The sequence below is a fragment of the Trichoplusia ni genome, chromosome 4, assembly GCF_003590095.1.
Source record: "Trichoplusia ni isolate ovarian cell line Hi5 chromosome 4, tn1, whole genome shotgun sequence".
NCBI classification, from domain to species: domain Eukaryota; kingdom Metazoa; phylum Arthropoda; class Insecta; order Lepidoptera; family Noctuidae; genus Trichoplusia; species Trichoplusia ni.
The window spans coordinates 11,432,361-11,453,638 of NC_039481.1; the positions used below are offsets into that span (position 1 = coordinate 11,432,361).

General features: G+C 35.4%; 1 protein-coding gene across 2 annotated transcripts in view; it reads right to left on the minus strand.

The window, feature by feature from the left end:
* Positions 1-3,607, minus strand: part of LOC113493010 — a 68,665-nt gene extending 65,058 nt beyond the window's left edge. For both annotated transcript variants that reach the window (XM_026870779.1, XM_026870778.1), the window contains exon 1: positions 2,385-3,607. In XM_026870779.1, coding sequence (XP_026726580.1) covers positions 2,385-3,141 — 757 coding nt within the window. In that variant the 5' untranslated portion in view covers positions 3,142-3,607. The remainder of the gene's footprint in view (positions 1-2,384) is intronic.
* Between the last annotated feature and the right edge of the window lie 17,671 nt (positions 3,608-21,278).

Here is a 21,278-nt window from a genome sequence, read left to right on the forward strand (position 1 = left end):
AAAACAGACATTATAGCAAATACATTCTGCAATAGCTTTGTTATTATCGAATCCACATCCGAACTGCCGTTGCGTTGAAGGCTTATTTTGTGTCTTATCCGAGTATGAATCTTGCTGCAGTCGATTGAAGCTACGATCAACTTTCAGGAAATAATTCTACGGAAAAGTACCGCCATCATTTAACATGGGTCATAGGTAGCACATGTTATTACTAAGATTACAAATATTTACTTTAACATTAATCAAAAACTTCGCGTCTTATCAATAATTGCCAAAACTTGGAATGGCTCTGATGTCAAAGGTAAAATAACAAAAGCAAGGAATTCACGACATGCTCACGTGAAAAACTATCAATTAACACCATAAATCATAAGAAACACGTCAAGTGTGTGAGTAATGACCATAATAAGTTTAGCCGTGATCTTAGCATTCTGCGCAATTAAGCTTATCTCATAACTCGTCACATACGATAAGAATTTTAATGATCTAACACTCGGATCAAGAAGTACATTAAAATTCATTGCAGATTCAGTAAACTTTCACTTGTGAATTGAAGTTCCTACCTTTGTCTCAGAGTGATCAAAATCTTACAATTTAGAAGGTCCATCGAAAGTTCAAAAAGCAGTTGCAACAATTTATGACAATATATCGTTCAAGGATACTTAAGAACAGATTACAAATACCTTGGAATATTGTGATAAATGACAGTTTTAATCTTATAAATCTTAACTGGCTTGTAATTAAAAGTAGATCTGTTATCTACAATTACAAAAAGATAAGACCGAACAGCTTCCGAACAAATGGTAGCAAAAAATAAAAACAAATCCTTTAAAGTAATAAAGCAAATATTCTTAGAGACTGTACAAATAGCGCGCGATCTTCACCTAGTTTAATAAGTACCCGTGCATTAATCAGTCAGTAGGCACGTTAACATCACAAACAAAAATCTGCTACATCATGTGATAAGGCTTGTTCTTTAATTTCTCCAGATACCGTCGGATGTCTTACCAATTAGCGGACACAGCGACGCATGACAGATGCGTCTAAAATGAAAGTCTCTCGTTGATTACCATCGACATTCCTTTCGCTTTGTTCAATGTATTTATTTAAATTGAAACATTTACATCTCGTGTTTGCTTACTGCTCCTGCATTTTAATGTTACTTTGTAATTCTGTGGAGATAAAGCTTGCTAACTACTGGAACTAGGTATTACTAAATCTTTTTCAGAATCAGTTGTCATGTCTACGAAAATTACTATTAATATAAACCATTTCTTATCAGTTAGGTATGTTTTATTTTAGGACATGCCAATGTTACGAATATTTTTAATTACTGGATTTGTAGGAAATTAGGTATTTTGTATATTCAGTAACATTCAATCGACCATTAGCATTGCTTATAGTATTGCTTGAGTGTTATAGGCATTTTTTATCATGTTTATGCAGCAAACCACATCACATTTTCAATCAAGGAATAAATTGGGAATTATATATATTTTTTGCTTCCGCCTAATTATTCGTAGCAGTAATCAATAAAAAAAATCTATAATAGCGTTTCTTTGTCTTAATGTTTAGATATCGTACACTGCTTTAAACGGTGCATGATTAATGTTAAACATGCGCTTTTTTTGGAGTTAATTTGAGAATCCGGCCGTTTTGCTCGGATGATTTGCCTTGGACCACTTACGCAACCACAACTACCAACTATTGACATGACTATAAAAACTAAACACCATTACTCGCTTAGACCTGGATAGTACTCGTAATAACTTCAACAGCGCTAGTTTTATTACGTTTAATCTCGGCGTATTTATGAATGTTCATGTTCATTACAAGTAGAAGTTCCTCTTGAGATTAAGCTGATCGTTCGTTTGATAACTTCCTTCTTAAAAGCAGTTTTTACTACGACCGTCATTACGTTGCTAAACACAGGTACCCTATTATAATTTGTACGTGCATTTGTGTTGAAACCAGCTTGATACATAATCAATTTGCTCATTGGAATGTAGCAACAGTCCGGTGTTTCGCAGGGGACTTATGTAGGACCGATACTTTTTCTTGTTGTTTCAATCAGGCTATCAAATCGCTAACCTAAATACTTTTCTGATAAGTGGGCAAAAGTTGAGCAATAAATTTTATTTGAAGATATTGTGTCGTATTATATAATATAAGCAGTTTTGCCGACAGGTAAGAGACAGAGCGTGACGAGATTCGTCTGCTGACTGAACCTAGGTTAACGGTCTCAGTTGTAAAATAAGCAGCAAGTAGCTACTTAAATTCACTTTTTATTACGATTTGTATAAAATTAGTAGATTTCATATTTACGTCATAGTTACATGTTAAGTATTTATTTTGCTTAGTGAATGTTGTATGCTAGCACTCACCTCTAGCCCAGCCGGTGAGGACATTGCCGAGATACGCCACTTTGTACACGGGGTCGGGATCACTGATGCGCACGCTGTTCGTGCGACGGAGGAGCTTTCCTATTCCTCTGGACAGACGGCCGATAGCGCGAGCAGTGAAGTCTTTACCAGACGCACCATCAGCCAAGCAGACCTCGGCTGGCAAGATTGACTTGGTTTGTCCATTTTCCTGGATCTTGTGGCCGATCAGCCGCGGCATTGTTAGTGGCAAAGACTTTTTCCTTTCCGGAGTCAGAGTCTTTGCTTGGTTAACACTGTACACGTTACAGTTCTTCTTAAAGCTCTGGCTGTTTACTTCTTTGGTTTGATCTGCTTCATCAGTCTTATCGGATTTGTCAAACTCGCTCGTTTTAATTCTGCCGTTCAAGTTCTCGTTCAGAGTGTTGTTGTTTATGTTGTCCGTGTGGCCGTCGCTGAACCGGCGCTCGGAACTGGAACGTCTCTTCATGAGAGAGGGGTTCCTCAGCAGTATGCTCGTCTCGCTCGAGCTTCTGTTCTTAAGAATGTGTATTTTTTTGACTCTCGTGACAGCGCAGTCGACCTCGTCGGCGCTGACCATCCTTTCTGTTTTGCCTTCCTCATCAAGGAAGCGCACTCTAAGTCCATTCGATTTACAGTCACTTAGTGTTTTTTCCGACTCTTGGAGACGGTCTGATTGATTTTTTGCGCTTGCGTCTAAACAGTGACGCTCGTTTTCACTCAGTGTTCCGCGAGCCATTTTTCTTTTGTATTACAGTCTCGCTTTTTGTCAAAACTCACATTATGGCTAGGAAACTCTAAGCTGAGTTGGATTTTCAACTATCTATTTTACTTCCTTTCTCGTTTGTCACTGTCTACTGCACAAGAAATCTCAGTATACACCGAAAACCGAACCAGTCACCTCCTCGATAACTACTAAAACACACACAGAGTAGTACACACCTCGTCCATTAAAGAACGACACCGGTTTGGAATGTAGCCTTCTCCACTTACTCAATGCACTTGTCCACTTATAGGAGAAAATGTTAACAAAAAGACGTATCAATTAAAATACCAGCCGATTGAGCTAATGAAGAAACTTTTGCAATCGGTAGTTGATTACGTTTATTACACTAATCAGTCACTTTGGGATAAGTTATCGGAGCGTATATCGCGGGAGCGCGGCGCGTGCGCGTGCGGTGGCTCGCGGCGATGGAGTGCGGCCGGCGGCGGCTAGCGGGCGGAGCGGCGCGCCGGAGCGGGCTGCCGGTCACTCGGGCCCGGCGCGGGCTCTAATGGTCCGAATGCACGTGTCGCTGCGCTAACGCATCAATGCCTGCACCACTAGCCTGAAACAAATGACAAATATTGATTACTGAGCTTAAAACAAGAGGCTTTAACTCGATATGTTTTTCGGTTCGGTTAAGTTAAAAAAACAATAAGTTTATTCAGTTCTATAAAAAATAATAATAGTTATAATTAATAAAAGGTGAATTTCCTCCATTTTGGTTCAATTAATTATTGATTAATTGAAAATTCGGCCTATTATCCCTATAATTCTACTTAACTAAAATTTTCCGTGTTAATAATACTTCTGTGTCGGATTAGGATATGAGTTACCGTAAAACGTGACATGACATGTCATGTAGACAATAGGGATGACATCAGAGTGTCAGGTATCAACCGACATCGAACGTGCGTGGATCGTGATACTGATTTGTGGAACAGGTGCGGTCTACTCGTGCACCAACAACAAATAATATAACACCCATTTATATATTATACTGCTAATTACTTTTTAATAATTGAATGAAATAGTAACAGCTGTCTTTACTTTCAATAAATAAATAAATATTTATTATTTTTCGTGGAATTTTATGAGTTATTAAAATAATTTCACATGTGACAATGGAAATCAGTTAATTGTTTCATATTATACCAACATTCAGTTTCATGGAAATTTGTAGCATGGACTTGGTCAGATTGCGTCAGCGTTGTTCTTAAAATTAAACTTGATTTTTAAATCATTATTTTAATCTTTGATTGAATTTTGCTCCTAACATCTCATTTAATTTATACCATTTAATTATGACAACGTCTACCATATTTACTAATGTTATTGTAGCGCACCTCCTAGCACAAGTATACTTTTACTTGAAAACGAGGTATTTACGTAAGATTATCAGTATTATATGTAGAAATTTTAAAGGCTGAAGAAAAAAAAATCCTTGCCTATTGGTGGAAAATATACACAATTTGTTTCAAATTTTATCATCAACGTCGATGAAACTGGGTACAGGTCTCTTGACATCTAGCGAAGTTTTTAAGTTCATCATACATATGTGGAATTCAGATTACCTCATAAAGTTTCTTTAACGCTTATAAGTGGTGTCTAAGAAAAATTGAGGAGGTACGAGTAACTTCGAAAAGGTCACATTGATACTCCACCTACGTTGAACTCGATGCACAGAACCGCAAGGCTACCACGACATTACACGATGAAACTATAAGACATTCAACTAACAGATAAAAAAACATCGAATCTCATTCAATAAGCCTACAAAGAAACTAACAAAGACTGGAAATCCTATTTGATTAGAGTATTGTTTTACTGAAGTACATCATAATACAATGGAAGGCCTTACGAAAATTGATTTATTTGTTTAGCTTGACAATCTCTGCATCTTAATACCATCGGTAGTACTGTGTGCCTTAAGTACGGCTACTTGAAGCAAGTATTTTTTTTCAATTTGTGTAAAAGCCCGTTCCAAGGGCGGAGCTAATGCACCTTCATACTATACTTATTTTACCACCAAAAAATTTGGTAATACAATTGTTGAAAAGTATTTAAACAAAAACATTAAAAATAGAATGTTTTAATTACTATATTTTATTTAAAAATAATAAAACTAGCTGACATAAATTATATGTATTATGTAAGAATGATGATATACGCATTTAAAACACCAGAAATTCCGGCTGCCGACTAAAATCTGCATCAAATAGATTTACGATAAACCATAAATTATAGAGAAACTAAAAGCGTTTCAACCATAAATCGAAATTAATACCATTAAAATTAATTGCATAGCAACAACGGAATAGTAACGAGTTTACATACAACACACAAAAAACACAATCAGGAGCTATTCACAAAAGATCTTTAGTTTTTGTCGCCACCATTTTTCTTGTCAAACAAAAAAGAAAAATGTTTGTGAATGTGTACTTACAAAGGTAGAACAAAAACCGCGTGTGGCAATTTTAAAACGATTTACTTCAGATGTATTATTCCTTTGTGTGACGATGAGACGATTAGCGCTGACTTAGAGCAGTTCTATGCGACGGACGATTCCCGCGCGATAGTCATCTGTTTGAACTTTTACACTTGCTCCAAGAGTCTCTGATGGCTTCACTATAAATGGCTACGTATGTATGTATGTGACAAATGTCTTGCTAGAGTCTTTGTACAAAAGCCCAACAGACACGTGTAACTCGCCAATTTATCTGAACCAGGAAAAGTATGACTATTTTTCTTTTGAAGATCTCCCTTTAAAAATATCCGCAACGAATAATAGGGAATAATGACAGGTCTCGTGCAGTGACTCAATAATAACCGAGTATTTTCTTAATAGGTTCTTTGCTTCCACGTGATTCAATGGTAAACATGTAATCACATCGCCATAAAGAGATTTACTTATTCACGAACATTGTACAGCGTATATATACAAGATACAGTTTGCTAGTCAAAAAACGATTTTGATCCTCATTTAGTCGCCACAAAAACTAGTTTCAGAAACAATAAAAAGGATTTATTCAAAACTGAGAAGTCGTCGTCACGTCTCGTGAGTGCGACGTTATCATTCTCGCAAATAGACAGTTTGGTGACGTCAGCAATACTGCATTCAAATATTTGAATTTATGAACTATAAATTACTAACGGACGGATGGTGTGTCGGGCTGTCGGTGTCTGGGAATGTAAAGAGAACGATTATTTCATCTGGAAGTAGTGGAAGGCGCTAATGGATATATTATCTTAATGACTTGTAACTGTACTTCATAACGGGATAGGGCCACTTGTCACGTACTCATCTTTCATGTTCATTTAGAATATATATTTTTACGGCTCATTATTGAATATTAACTGTGAATTCCCATGATGAGGTATTCGTTTGTTAGAATTGATCGAATCGCCTAGCATCACCACTCACTGTAGAAATGAGACAGCACTCTACACTGCGTGGCGTTGTCTCTTTTTTAGTATTTTGGATTTTGATTTTGATTTTGCAGTATTAGGCCGCCTGAAATTAACTCTATATTCAAAACATGAGTAACTTAAAAAATAAACATTTTCAAAATGTTAGTCCAGCTCTCCAGGTCTTAAGTAAAAGCTTACTTCATGAAGTCCAATGACCCTTGGTTGAGGTTAGCTAGACATGTATCATCATTATAATGATATTTGAGACCTTCCTTCAGGGTTAAGTTTCATTTCCAGTACTCCCAAATGATTCACATATCAGTCGGAAAAGATATATTCAAATCACGATTTCAGAATCTTGAGTTAAAAATAGATGTTCTGAAAACAGTTTGGTAGTCAGCACTTGAAAGAACATTTAAAGTCTGTTTTTATTTTTTTTATAAGGTATCTTTTTTGCATTTCCGTAAAATTGAATATAATGTTTATAACTTCCGTGAATATGTGTAAACGGTAATTACAAATAAGTTCATATAAATAACATGTTCTTAGATTGATTTGACTGAGAAATGTGGATCTATTGCATTTCTATTGTTTATTGCGATGATCGTCTTTTAGGTCTAATATGTCCCCTACTCAACTATTTCATTTTAAACTAGCTGTTGCCCGCGACTTTGTCTGCGTGATATTCAAGATGTGAAAAACTATGAAGTTTAATAATAACGATCATCGCAAAAATGTAATGCAATATTGAAAATGAAACATTTTTTTTACATTTTAAACTTCCTTTTTTATTTCTAAATTATAAGTAATCTTGAGCGGCCCAAAGACTATCAAATGTTTAAATCAAACACACATCGTTTACGATACTATCCTGGTGTCAAATATTTCACAACTGTTTTAATGACTTTTTCTTATTTAATCCCAAAAAGAGGGGTTTATAACTTTGACATATCTGCCTGCCTGTCTGTCTGTGACATCATAGCTTCCGAACAAATTGAACTATTTTAATTTAAACGTGAATTATGTGCAAGTGTTTGTTTAGACATGTTTGACAAATCGAGCCGTTTAAAAATGGGGGGGATGCAAGTAAGAAAAAATAACAGAAGGTATAACTCAGTCTTAGCACTTCTGCTAAAAATGTTTTACTTTCGAGGGTTTTCCATTTTCTAATTGGGTGGGTTATGATTTTCGAGCACGTCTGTTCTTGGGACGGCCTACACCTGAAATTGCTAGACGTTGTTTTCTGACGATATAAAGAAGATGTCAAATTATTTTTGTGGACGGAGCTGGTGAAGTGAGAGTCGGGCTCGGTAACTGTGGATTTTACATAGTGTCATAAGATATAAGATTTTGCAAAATTGCGCCCAGATAAACGGTTTCCTGAAACACGTTTGATTGCCCTCTTAATATTAAAACTGATCTTCCTCACAAACATTTGGACTATTTCTAAAATAAGAGAGGTGGGAAACGTGTTATCTTGGCCCCCTGGTGTTTTGATCATGACTTGCCTTTAAATTGCTGATAAATAATAGCGTGATAATAAAAAAAACTATCAGACACCCCTTTTTTTAAATTGACAATGACAAAAATCTAAAGTATAGGATATGTGTACAACAAAGCAAAATATGAACATAAAAGTGACTTCATGCGCATGAGTCCTATTTACTGTACCAATTTACAAAGAAAAATTACGTATTTTATTCGTTAACCTACCTTACGATCATTGAAGTAAAATACCGTCATCTCTACTGCATAAATGGAACTTAAATAAAGACTACATGAGGTTGGTTGTGAGGTTACGCTGTCGATACCGACAACCAAAATGAATTTTCCAGACATTGTATGACGGATGTATGTGCTGATTGCTACACGGTATTATCAGCCTTATTGGGGAAATTTCCAAAAATATGTTCCTAATCCTCGTCGGCTTAGCTTTGGGATCTCAGAAACTCATTCAGTCTCGTTCCTTCCCCTGTTTTTACCAGGCTACGAAAGAAGAAAATTTTAAATAATTAGAGATTACAACAAATTGTTAAAGGTTTTTTTGGAAGGACCACGTGTGGTGTTACGAGAGCGGATAGAGTAATAAATGAGTATATAAGGGGAAGTTTGAAAGTGGCACCGGTTACAGAGAAACTACGTGGTGACCGGCTGTCATGGCATGGGCATGTTATGCGGAGGAATGAAAATCATGTGGTAAGGAAGGCGTTAAGCATGGATGTGGATGGATATAGGGAAAGAGGACGACCAAAGAAACGATGGATTGATTGTGTGAAAGACGATATGGCTGTAAAGAGTGTTTCTTGTGAGATGACGGCCGATAGGAAGGTGTGGAAGAAGATGACATGTTGCGCCGACCCCAAATAAAATAATTGGGATAAGGGCAGGGGAATGATGATGACCACGTGTGCGGTCTCTCTAGTGGCGGATGTAGACCGATCAAATCGTTGAAAAATCCCAGGTATCAGTAGACATTGTTCTATCAATAGATACATAATGTCAAAAACCGTCTAGCGTACGCTTTCGTCGTACAGATCTTTCACAATGTATACCTATTATGCAGTTTTATGCAAGTTTTCTGGGCTTTTTTATCCGAAATACTTTTGGCCTATGTAATGTTGCAAATTTAAGAAAACATTATTTCATTGTTTGAAAGGCTTTTTTTTTGTTTGAATGTTTATATTTTTGTTGCTAGTTGTTACAGATGAACCAAGGTAATAATTAACTGTGTCGTTCAGTAATTTATTGTTGCATATTTATAGATGAGATCAATGTGAACTACATGCAACTTTGGGTTGAGTGTCACTACGAATGTTTTGATCTTGAAGACATAGGTATATACACCTATCGTAAATAAATACAAAATCTATCACGGCATTCCACATTTGAACTTGAGTCATTTTAGTATACATCAATAAAAATATAAATAATTTAAGTTCCTATCTTTCAAGAATGTACCGATTACGTTAACAATTGCATAAAAAAAACGTAATAGTTTATGTTTCTTATATTTTACTTGTGAAATAGTCGCGGTAGGCCTATATCAGACTTGAAAGAGAATGAAATCACTAATTTTGTGAAAATGATTTATTTTCGAAAAATCCTATTATTGCTCTGCCAAAAGTTTTAAGATAAATAGCGTGATGTTTTTTTGTGTAAATTGATGACCGTGCTGCCTACTACTGAATGGGGTGAAAGTACACCTCATAATTGTATTAAACGATGTTACGGGTGAGTCCAAATATTTAAAACTTTACTGCTCATGCCCCCTGCATAGTAGCGTTATGGTTTTTGTATATTTGTTTTATCACGTCTACGATAAGGTTCATTCAAAGTTTGAACGAATTATATTCAGTAGTTTATGAGATAATTTGATATTTGTTTATAGATATAAAAGGCTCCTGCTCACCTTCTGTAACGAAAAGCGAGATAATAAGTAAAAAGTATGTTGACCGGACCTCTTGTTGATATTCTCTGAAAATATGAATCAAATCTATCCAGTACTTTCCGAGATCTTTCCGGACATACATACAGACAAACAGACAAACAGACAAACAGACAAACAGACAAAAATTCTAAAAATTATATTTTCGGCATCAGAATCGTTCGTAGACCACCCTGCAATTATTCTTTTTTTTAAATATTCAATGTACAGTTTTCACTTTTCTACAATTTTATTATATGTATAGATAAAATGATTCTGTTGGGGAGTGTCATGTAACCATGCACTATAAGAGAATTCGACTCCAAATTGAACCGCAGGAAAAGCCTCGTGAAACCCGGTATTTTTACCAAAGGTTTTGGTTAAAATTTTACATATAGACTTCCTATTTGGATGACACGTCCTATACTTGGCAAGGCGTAATGTTTGCCTGGGCTTCACAACATGGAGGAAAATACGTGGTAATTATCACAAGCATCGGAATTTGTAAAACTGTCGTGTCGGCCTCTGACCTGCAGTAATGAATATAGGTAAGTTCCAAGTGAACAATACGTTCTGAGATCTGTCAGTTTCGTCACCTTTGGCACTGCAACCCTTGAAAACCCAAAAAAAAATAAACAAAAAGAGACTTTAACGATCAACGTGCCCACAAAGCTATTAGCCAAACAATTTGTTGGAAAAATTAATGACATGATAATGATAATAATGACTGTGACGAGAAATGTGGCGCGTGTTCGTGCAAGTCGAGCCACCTTGACCTCTCGTTACGTGCCTCACTTGGAGTGAGATCATTTGACAAGCATTACGCTAAGACGAATAAAACTCTGTCTTTACTACCGCCACCGACGTCGGCAGAACTTACGGGAATATTTCTAGATTGTTTACTTGTTCAGCGGCTCGTGGATACTGCAAGGGCTTTTGTTTTGCCTTTTGTTAAATAACTAAGGTTATCTTGCTGGTTTTACACTTGATAGTATTTAATGCATTTTATTTTAGGTCTTTAAGGATAAGGGCAGGAACGAAAAGTCAACAAAAAATCTGTGAACTTAGATCTTTAAGGCTCTATCGGTTGTGAGAATACATAAAATATGCCAGGCTTATGTACGTTGTATTCTACTTAACAAGCAAATAAAAGGCTGTTATGTGGAAGTCAACACTGGCGGCTGACACGGACCTTATTGTCCAGCTGAGGACTCTACAAGTCTTGAGCTTTCCATTACGTACGCCATCTGCCTACCGTCACCCCTTCAAATAAGATTCTAGTATTTGAGGAAGAGAGTCACATTGTATATTGTTAAATTGACCGGTAAGATATGTCATAAGGCTTTTTAGCTGTAAAAGTAAATTAAAGTGTACTACGAACTCTCTGAAAACGTATTTATGAAAAAAAATGTTTTTAGTAAACTTAACACTGTAATGAGAGGAAGGTAGTTAGCCATTAAATTTAAATAGTATAATGTAAGCTATAATTACATTTTGTTAATTAATACGTAGTCTTTTTTGTATACTAGTATAATGATTGTTGCTCTTCCGAACAATTAGGTAAGATTGATCATTACTCAGGTAATACCCATGAACTCAAGTCATTTGTTAGATTTTCCCGCTTCTTATTCAATTTGTTGGTATGTACATACTTACATACAAATTTCAAAGGATTGACTTTTCTGAGGTATTCCTTTACTGAGTACTTATCAAATATTATAAAATAGTTTTGATTAATACTCGTACGTACTTTCTCTATATGATTAGAGCTTTTAGCTCTACACCAGGGCTACGTTAGCAAATTTAATTAAATCATAATTTTAGTGTTTCTAATAACGTTGTGTGTTCATGTTCCACGATAGATACCTACACGGGATGTGTCTCGATTACATTGTCTACCACATATAGTGAACGTAACCGCAAATACATGTTACAATTATCTATTAATTGAATTATACATTATTTATTGCTACACAAGTTCTTGCCAATTAATAGAATATAATTTTATTTAAAGCACGGTGCAGCATTTGAACGGTGCCACAGTGGGTGGTCTTACGCCGAGAATGATCTTTTACAGACAACCTTTGAAGGGAAGAAGAAGCCACATTTGTGCAGGTACTCCGAGGTGCACAGTTTAAAAAATTAAAAAAATATCATATCAATAAGTACGCAGGTATACATGATATTTCACTATGAAGCAAGACTTGCACGTGTCAGATTGCGATAAGCCACCAGACCAGAAAATCGAAGGGTCGAAGAAGAAAATAGTAAAGTAATAAGAAAAACAGGACGAATTCGTAATCTACATTCCAATAATATTATTTTTGTATCATAGTGTTAAGTATTCTTTTCCAATAATGATTATAAATTATAAACCGATGTGTAGAGAACAGTATTTGTTAAAACAAACAAAACATTCACATTTCAAACGTGACCCAACGGTCGGATATTCAATTTTATTTGCACTATACACGTGCGCAATAAAAATAGAGATGACAACACTACAAACAACGAACGAAGAACTATCAAATATTGTATATCTATTATCCAATTAAAATACTTTTAGCAAAAACTTTATTTCTTTTACAGTTAATAAATGCACGTTCGAGTTTTGTCATAAATAGCAGACTTCCTCCCAAACCGGTTTGATTCTGTTTTGATTTCGGCTCTCGATATAGTCCGGAAATGTTACTATAGAGAGTATAGAGACAAACCATAAATGAGTACTAATCCAGGGTTATTATCTGTCGACTGAGCGTAGTTCCAAATTGCGTCACTGGATAGATTGGCGCTAGTGTCGCGTTTCAGAGTTGGTACTCGATCTCTGTTCGCTTGAAACAAAACTCGATTTCACACAAGTCCACAGTACTTTGGATTGTGTTAACACATGACCATTAATAAGGAATCTGTTTTCACAAGGCACAATAGTGATGAAGAAATCATAACATGAAGTATTAAAACAAATGTCATTGTGTTAAACTGAGACGTAATACTGAGACATCTTATTACAAAGAAAACTGTACAAGTAATAGTTAGAACAAATGTAATAAACATTATTTACGAGCGACTATTGTGTTAATGTGAGTTTCCAACATTATACGGCGTCTAACTCCAAGACATATCTGTACTTACTATGATTGTACCTAAACTTTATACTTTGTTCATTAAATACTTTTGAATGCACGGGTAGGCGAATGATTGAGATCGCCAAGACAAACAACAGTGTGTCGCAGGTTCTATCCCCGCGTAGGACAAACGTTTACCCGATCCAGGATGGTTGTCGTGAGTCTGGTGTGACTTGAATGTTTATGAAACCCCACGAGGATGAAAATGCCTACCGCGGCAGTCGTTCTAAAAAAGGAACTATGTACACACAAAACTTATACCTATTATAGCTTGAATAAAAATTTCAGGATTCGATTAAACTACCCCAATATCTCAAACTTAATGTGAAAGCTAATTCTCAAAACAACAAGTTCTCCTCGCTACACCAAGACTTTTTCCGTTTTAATGTATTGCAAAAGCATTTGCCTTGCTTACATTAAAAAAAAATGTGTTAAACATTATCACAAATAAACATTAAATTACACATTTATTTGTAATCTTCTCCCTTGAACCCCGATTCATTCACCTTTGCTCTGTATTAAGTCAACCCTTTCAGCGGGTTTTATTACGAATTTCATCGTTATTAATTTTAATGTCCAGTCGTAAATCTCGTCGAATGTTCATTGTGTGATAAATGAATGATTAAATGAGCGAGACACCCCCGGATTAAAGTGACCAGTGACGTAGCCTGTGTCAAAACTCTGACACTTTGTGAATAAGTTTATTCATTTTTAATATATGTACGTATCTCAGTATTAGAGAACTCTGAAATTATTTTGTCATTTTCTTTACAATCTGCACAACAAACAAAGAATACCTTTGACTTGTTTTCTTTATTAGCGGTTCTTATTTTGGTATTATTCTATGTAATTGTTAGTGTGTGAATTTCAATTTGTTTCAGTTTTGAAAATGTGATACTAATCTACAAAAATAAGATAAATCTACATCTTATTAACATGGCTTCCTGCCTGGAGTTATTAATGTGCGAAATTTTTGTAATTATTTTATTTCTCATTTGTTTTTTCCACTTTATATTGCTGATCAAATGATCATAAATATTTACTTAACTTAAAGAAAATTGTGAAGTATTTGAAAACAAATATTATAAAATATTGAAATAAGTTTTAAATCATAATAAACAAATAGCTAGATCGGAATAATTACAAACTTTTATTAAAGTAAGCTAAAAAGAAGTAAAGCTAGATTAATTAAATATATAACATTGTTATACAAGTTATTGGTTTAATTAAATTAATTAATTATTTTTGAACAGGAGCATTTTTTTCCGAGGCCATAACAAACATTCCCGATTGCCCTCGATCGCAAACATGTAATGAGAACTTAAACATACTATCAAAACCACCTGATGGCCAAAATTGGGTCCAATCCTACCTGTATATGGGAGAAACGTCACTTATAACAAAGGGATCAACAATGCTAGCACACCTGCGAATCAAGCCATTGTCGTCATGGAAGTGCCGGAGTGAATGACAATGTGGGCCCGCGTGCGTATGCAGCAATACGCGATACCAACTGCACGCTATCCATCGATTCGTGGTAGTAGTTTGCCAAGGAAATCGTGCACATATTTTGAATCATGTATGTGCCTTCTTAGGATTCCATACCCGAAATGAAGAATTGCTCCATTTGTGGGTACAAATAGGCAAAACATTTTTGTAAATTATTAACTTCAGAATGGAAGAGATAATTACGAGTGATATTTTTTTATATCGACTATAGGAAAAGGTAGGTTCTTGATCCATTCCAATTCTTTTAAGTTTGAGATATACCTCGTATTGAACGTCCATAGTAAATATTCATTTATTGTTCATATTAAATTTATCTCATTTTAAGAGTTCTCATCGATCCGAGCTTAATATTAAACACTAAAACGTAATACACTATAAACATTTTCTCTTTAAATTTTAATGTTAACTTTCCTTACCCACTCAATGGTTGTCTGAAAGAAATGCTCTTAACGATAAATGGCTGTTAGACATTAGTGCTGAACTTTATTTGTTTTTTATTATGAGCTCTAAAGTAAACTGTATCTTTACTTTTCTCTGACTATACTCCGCCGACCAGTTAACGACATCATCTACAAGACTATTCGAGTCATAGTTTGGAGTTATAAAGAAAATTGGTAAATAAAAAAAGGGACTACCTCGCTGTTGCCCGCAAGCCCGCCCGTTTCAAATCGAAAATGATACCAAGGGAAGTTAAAATGCGGATAAAAACTTTCCTAGTTATAAACTACCTGTGTACCCAGATTCCTCTAAATTCGTCCAGTGGTTTTGGCGTGAAAGATCAATAAAGATCCATCGATACTACATAGGATAATCTAAAGAAACCTGAGTAAAAGTAATACGAAGACAGAAATATCGTTCTCCAGGCTTATACTGGTGACAATGATGAGCATTACAATTACATAAACAGAAGGTGTTCCAGCTAAAGCATTATACAATAACACCGCAGAGAGTGCGGCTCGTGCACAATACTCTAGAGACAAGGACTGTTAGGGAACACAATACTGTGACGTTGTTGCTAATCTATAGCGGATTAATTAACGGCTGACAGAATGCTGCTAATGTGCTTATACAGAAGTTATAGTAGTACGAACAACTGTTTCGTAGATATGTCATGACGCCAATAGTAAAGAAGACCAATTAATGAATAACCATAATGACATTAATGACCTATGTCATCGAAATCTCGAAGATACTATTAAAAATAATCGTGTTCGTATAAATAGTTAAACCATATTTACGAAATAATTTCTAAATAATGGCTTTAATCCACTTACGAATCTGAATAGACAATTTGGTACAAGAGTTAAACATTGTAAAATCATATTTAAATTGTAATCAATCTTTAATTTTATTGAAACTCTTGTATCGTTCCCAAGATGCGCCATATTGTATAATCGCTAAAATAATTAGCTCCATCGAGAATCCAATTTGTTGAGTTCTAAACATCAAAGAGATTAAATAACCGGTACAAGAGTAGATATTTATCAATATTTTTCCTTGAAGATGGTCCTAAAAACTTAATCCATCATAAGATATGTGATGTGATTCGTATTCACTCAAAATTGACATCACAACAACTACTCATTACATATTTAGTTATTATCACAGTCCTGGACAGTTAACTCCTTGAGTTACAAAATGTATTTTTTCTTCTGTCATTCGTTTACCTAATTCCTACTTATGTTAAAAACTGCACATGAGTATCTAACTTCCATCAATATTTTTCTGGCCTTAATATTATCGTCTACAATGTTAGGGATCCCCCAAGGGACCATCTTAAGACCAGTTTATTCTAAATCAACGACTGCGTGATTAGCCCAGGATAGACACATTTCCTGCCTGGGATCGCAGTAGTTTACATCGTGTTCCCATGGTCTCAGATACAAGGGAATGGTATCTCTCTGGTGGTTTTAGCCGATACCTCTCTTTCTTCCCCAGAAAGTCCATGAGGATTTCCACGGGTATAAAAAAAGGGGTAGGACACATTTCTTTATGTTAGTATATGCCTAAGTAATATAACGTTGTGTGTAGAACTAATATCATTTGAAGAGTCACCTGGCAACCCAGCTCCGTACAAGTTACACAACATGTTCCCGTACGTGATATGAATGTTTATCTGTTGTGTTTGCGTCGTTTGCGATTGATACATATTTAGATTTTATTACTGACAGCTGGTTACGTGACGTCATTATTCAAGTAACCACTTCATTCTGTTTTGGTGAATTTTCGGAACGAAATAAATTTAAATAAATCTTTTATAGTGGCCGTGACCTGATATTATTTTGATTTTTTTATAATGATACCAATATAGTCAGAGTTCCATAAATACCAATTTAGGAAAAAAAAAAATGAAGGTTTATAATGCCAATCAAATGGACACAAAATAAAACTTCTATCTCGCAGTTCACATAACATAATTAACAACACGTCTAGCACACGTGGCTTTAATCTAATTACGTTTCTTGCTATAATTTTCCTTGTAGCAACAACAATTAGTAGTGCAAAAGTAGCATACATTAAAATATGCAACTATTCAGCGAGCTTAGGTGTGGAAAATAAAAGCCATCGAATGTTCTAGAAACTAAAGTGAGCGATGTTACAAAGTGAGAAGAAGTTTTGAGCAGCGGATGTGTGGATCGTATGGAGGCACTTAGATCCGATACAAGTTGAGAGGCCATTGGCGAGGTCCGCCGGTGGAGAGGATTTGTGGTGCATGTACGGATTACTGTTAAAGCTTTAGCCAGTGCGAATTCTACAAATCTCTATTACATGCATCAAACGTGTGTAATGGTAATATAGTACCTCTATATATACAGGAAAATCAGTCAATAATATATGCACCTTTATGCCTTTCTATGTAATTAATTAATAAAATCAATATTATCTTTAATAAGAATTTTAATATCTTAGCGAAAGTTATAATGCACGGCCCTTTTTTTATCTAGCCAACTGTGTCCCACTACTGCGCAAATCCATCCACTATTGCGGCCCTTGTTGAAAAAAAATTAAGTTCTGTCAAAAGTAACAAATGACAACTTCTTTGATGTTGACAATCAAATGAGTGGAGTCTAACAAACCACAATACCTTCGAAACTTTGTTCAGCGAGTTTCCAGGACTTAATAAAATACTTTTGTGCACAGTGTCTTGGTATTTTATTAAGCTACAGTTTGTAAGTGAATGCACTCCTTAACATCACTTCAAAGTAGCAAACAATGTAGTTACGTCAACTATTTAATCAGTATTCCGTACAAAGGACTGCGGTTTACGAAAATTAGCAAAACAAAGGAATCTGTAGTCTCTCGAACTGTTGTTAAAGTCAATCACAAAAAGTTTTCCGTCAAGGATTCTGCTAGGTGACTTGCTACTGCAGGTTGGGGAAGACCGCCAGAGGTAGAGTACGGGTAAAGTCAGTCTGAAGGTGATTTAAATATATAGGTAAAATGCAAAGCAGGTAAATCGACGATAACTTGTTACGAATATTTTCCTTACCTTATTTTTTTTACCTGAACCTGAACTCTACCATTGACATTTTTGATAATCTAACTAACAGTTTTACCGTAACTTACTATTCTATTCCGCAAGTTCTTCTTCGAAATGGTTCATATTTTCACCGGATAAAGATTTTTACTACCCCGTCACCTATCCCCTAAGTATATCTACATCTGCTAAAGAGTTTTAGATCACTAGGTAAAACCACTTGCTTACAAATATAGATAAAACAGTTGACGTATAAACTTATAAAATACATATTGAAGTTGTTTGAACAACACCAATGTTACTAAACCCGTCGCAGTATCGGCGCGTCTGAAACAATCTCCATTATGTTATTGATGTGGGTTGACGTCAGCCGGGACTCGACCCCCGTCTACCTTTAGCACTATAGACAAATAAACTCGCAAGTGATTTCTATAAACAATCTCTTTCAATACTTAGTGTTTAGAGCGATGTTGAATATTTTGTTCTAGAAGATTAATAAATTGTAAAAGAGTCGTAAATAAAGCCATGCATAAGTTACGTGTATGTCAATAAATATTACTCCTATAAACGATTCCAGCAATTTAATAACATATCCCAGGGGATTTCACGAAAATACAAATCACGTGCACAAAGACACCCAGACTCAGGACAAGTGTGATCCTGATCACATAAATGCCTGACCTACGCAGATTCGAACCCGAAACACGACGCACTCAGTGGGTTTGGCAGGATAACCCCAACCGTCCGTGCATTTCATTAAATGCTAATGATAAGCTTGTGCATACAATATCAAAAGTACTTCACATCAACACACTCTGACCCTATATAGAGAACCTTCATAAGGCCAAAGTCAAACAGCAGGCTAAACACGTACACTGCACAGTATCGCATGTAAACAAACGAGTACAATAAAACATATACAAGTACTAGGAAAACCAATAAATATCGGACCCTTGGAAATGACATTCGCTTCATCCATCACCTGAATAATTATGTTCCTCACACCTCACCGCACGGACAGCAAAAACAACTCGATACACATCATGAATAAAAATATCTTAGGAAGTCGATGCAAGGAAATTACCAAAAAAATTGTAGTTTAGTTATCTCATCATTTATTTTAAGGTTACAAATAAGTTTTCAAAATATTTAGTCTTTATTAATAAAAATAATAAACCAATTATTTTAAAATCACTTTGAAATAATAATTCCATGCTGACGGTACAGATGGCGCTGTTACTTGACACATAGAACATGGTCACCGGTCACGGCACCGGTTGCATCACTGATGCTTATGTAACATGATCATAATAGATAACGAGGAAAAGGGATTTGTGCTACTTCCATAGGTCCATACAGCGGAATATTCAAGGCTCAGTGGAGCACTAATGAAGGTAGGAACTTATCTATTACTAGCTGTTGCCTGTGACTTCGTCCGCGTGGTTACAAGATATTATAAGTTATGATTTATAACTGCCCTGCACTTTTCCATTGTATCTTCGCTCCTATTAGTCGCAGTGTCATGGTATACACGGTGATTTTTTTGTCGTCTTACAAAAGTAGCCCAGTTCATGTACCCGACGTAAAATACCCCTAGGCGCTATTATTATTTTTTTATCATCAACTAAGACAATAAGTACGAAGAAAAATTAAACAAGAGAAATCTGAAAATACTCTTCAAAAAAAATAAAAACGCCGCCGCCCGCACCCCTCATCATTTTTACAAGGCTCGGACCGCGCTCGCCACAGAGCTGTGTTTTTAAAAAACTACGAATTGCATCATAATATTGAACAAAAATTGCATTTTAAATTTATTCAAATCTCATAAATACCTGTTTTTTATCATGAACGTGTTCTAGCCATTGGATTCATGAACTGGGCTGCTTTTGTAAGACGACTAAAAAATCACGGTGTAAAGCCTTCCTCGATGAATGGTAAAAAAAAAACAATTTGAAACGGTAGTTCCTGAGATTAGCGCGTTCAAACAAACAAACAAACTCTTCAGCTTTATATATTAGTATAGATTCCCATAGGATTACTCCTATTCGCAAAACGGGTGATTTTTATAAAGTTTTAGCTTTAAGAAAAAAGGTTTTGAATTAAATGTATAAAAGTTGTTAACACGGTTTTTGAACACCCCGTTTTTGTGATACCTCTCAAAATTATTTTCCTCTTCAAAAGTGCATATTACCTACAAGCAAAATATGCAAATCTTCGTAATTATTCCTTTTTTTGTGCCTCAACGAATCCCTGGCATTTTAAAACCAATTAGGATACTTTATAAGGAGCTATTTTTGTATCAGCCACATCAGTTGTGTTGTCATGACAACGGACACATCTAATTTAAAACTTGAAACGTTTTTTGTTCTTATTTTGACACGAGTTAAAATTAATTTCAATCAAATAAAGGTTTATAAATAAGTCATCTCTCATAAGATTACCATCTTCGAAGACCACAATGTTTTGATAATTATTTGTTTCAGAACTTTTAGTCGATTATCTAATACATAACAAAGTAAAGTGTTAAGACGCAGTGACCTTGGAGCAAGCACACGTGCCGGCTTGAATGAGCGTCTCCGTTAATTTATTTACTCTTTCCAAGGACTTGAGGAAGGTCAGCCGCCATCCTCCTGGCGCGTCCCCTAGGGAGCACATATTTATCCTCCATTACGATATGAATCACTATAGCTGTGCGAAGTGCGAAGCGGACACATGCCCTAGGTGTGGCTAGAACGTCCAGATTAATCTTAAGCCTGGAATTTTACCATGAGCTTTGACAGAAATTTAATGTACGACCCTTTGAAAGGTTAAGGAAAATAAAACTCCTTAGGACATGCATGATATTTTTATGAGACCATGACAACTTTTATTACGACAATTAAAAAAATAGGAAGGAAAGAAACACATCCATCTTTGTAAGAAATAACTCTGTATCAACACAACCTTGAACTGAAATAAACCCTTTAAAAGCATCGTAAAATAAGCGGAAGTCACTTGAAGTGAATATTTTGATTGTCTATACCATTTATCTCACGACCATGTCTTGATGACTTGATAACAGGTTATATAATTGCTATGGTCTGACAAAAAACTGTAAGTGCTAAATGTGTTGTTACTAACCGAAAGCCTTACCTTAAAAGTCTGATATTTCGATGTAGTATAATTG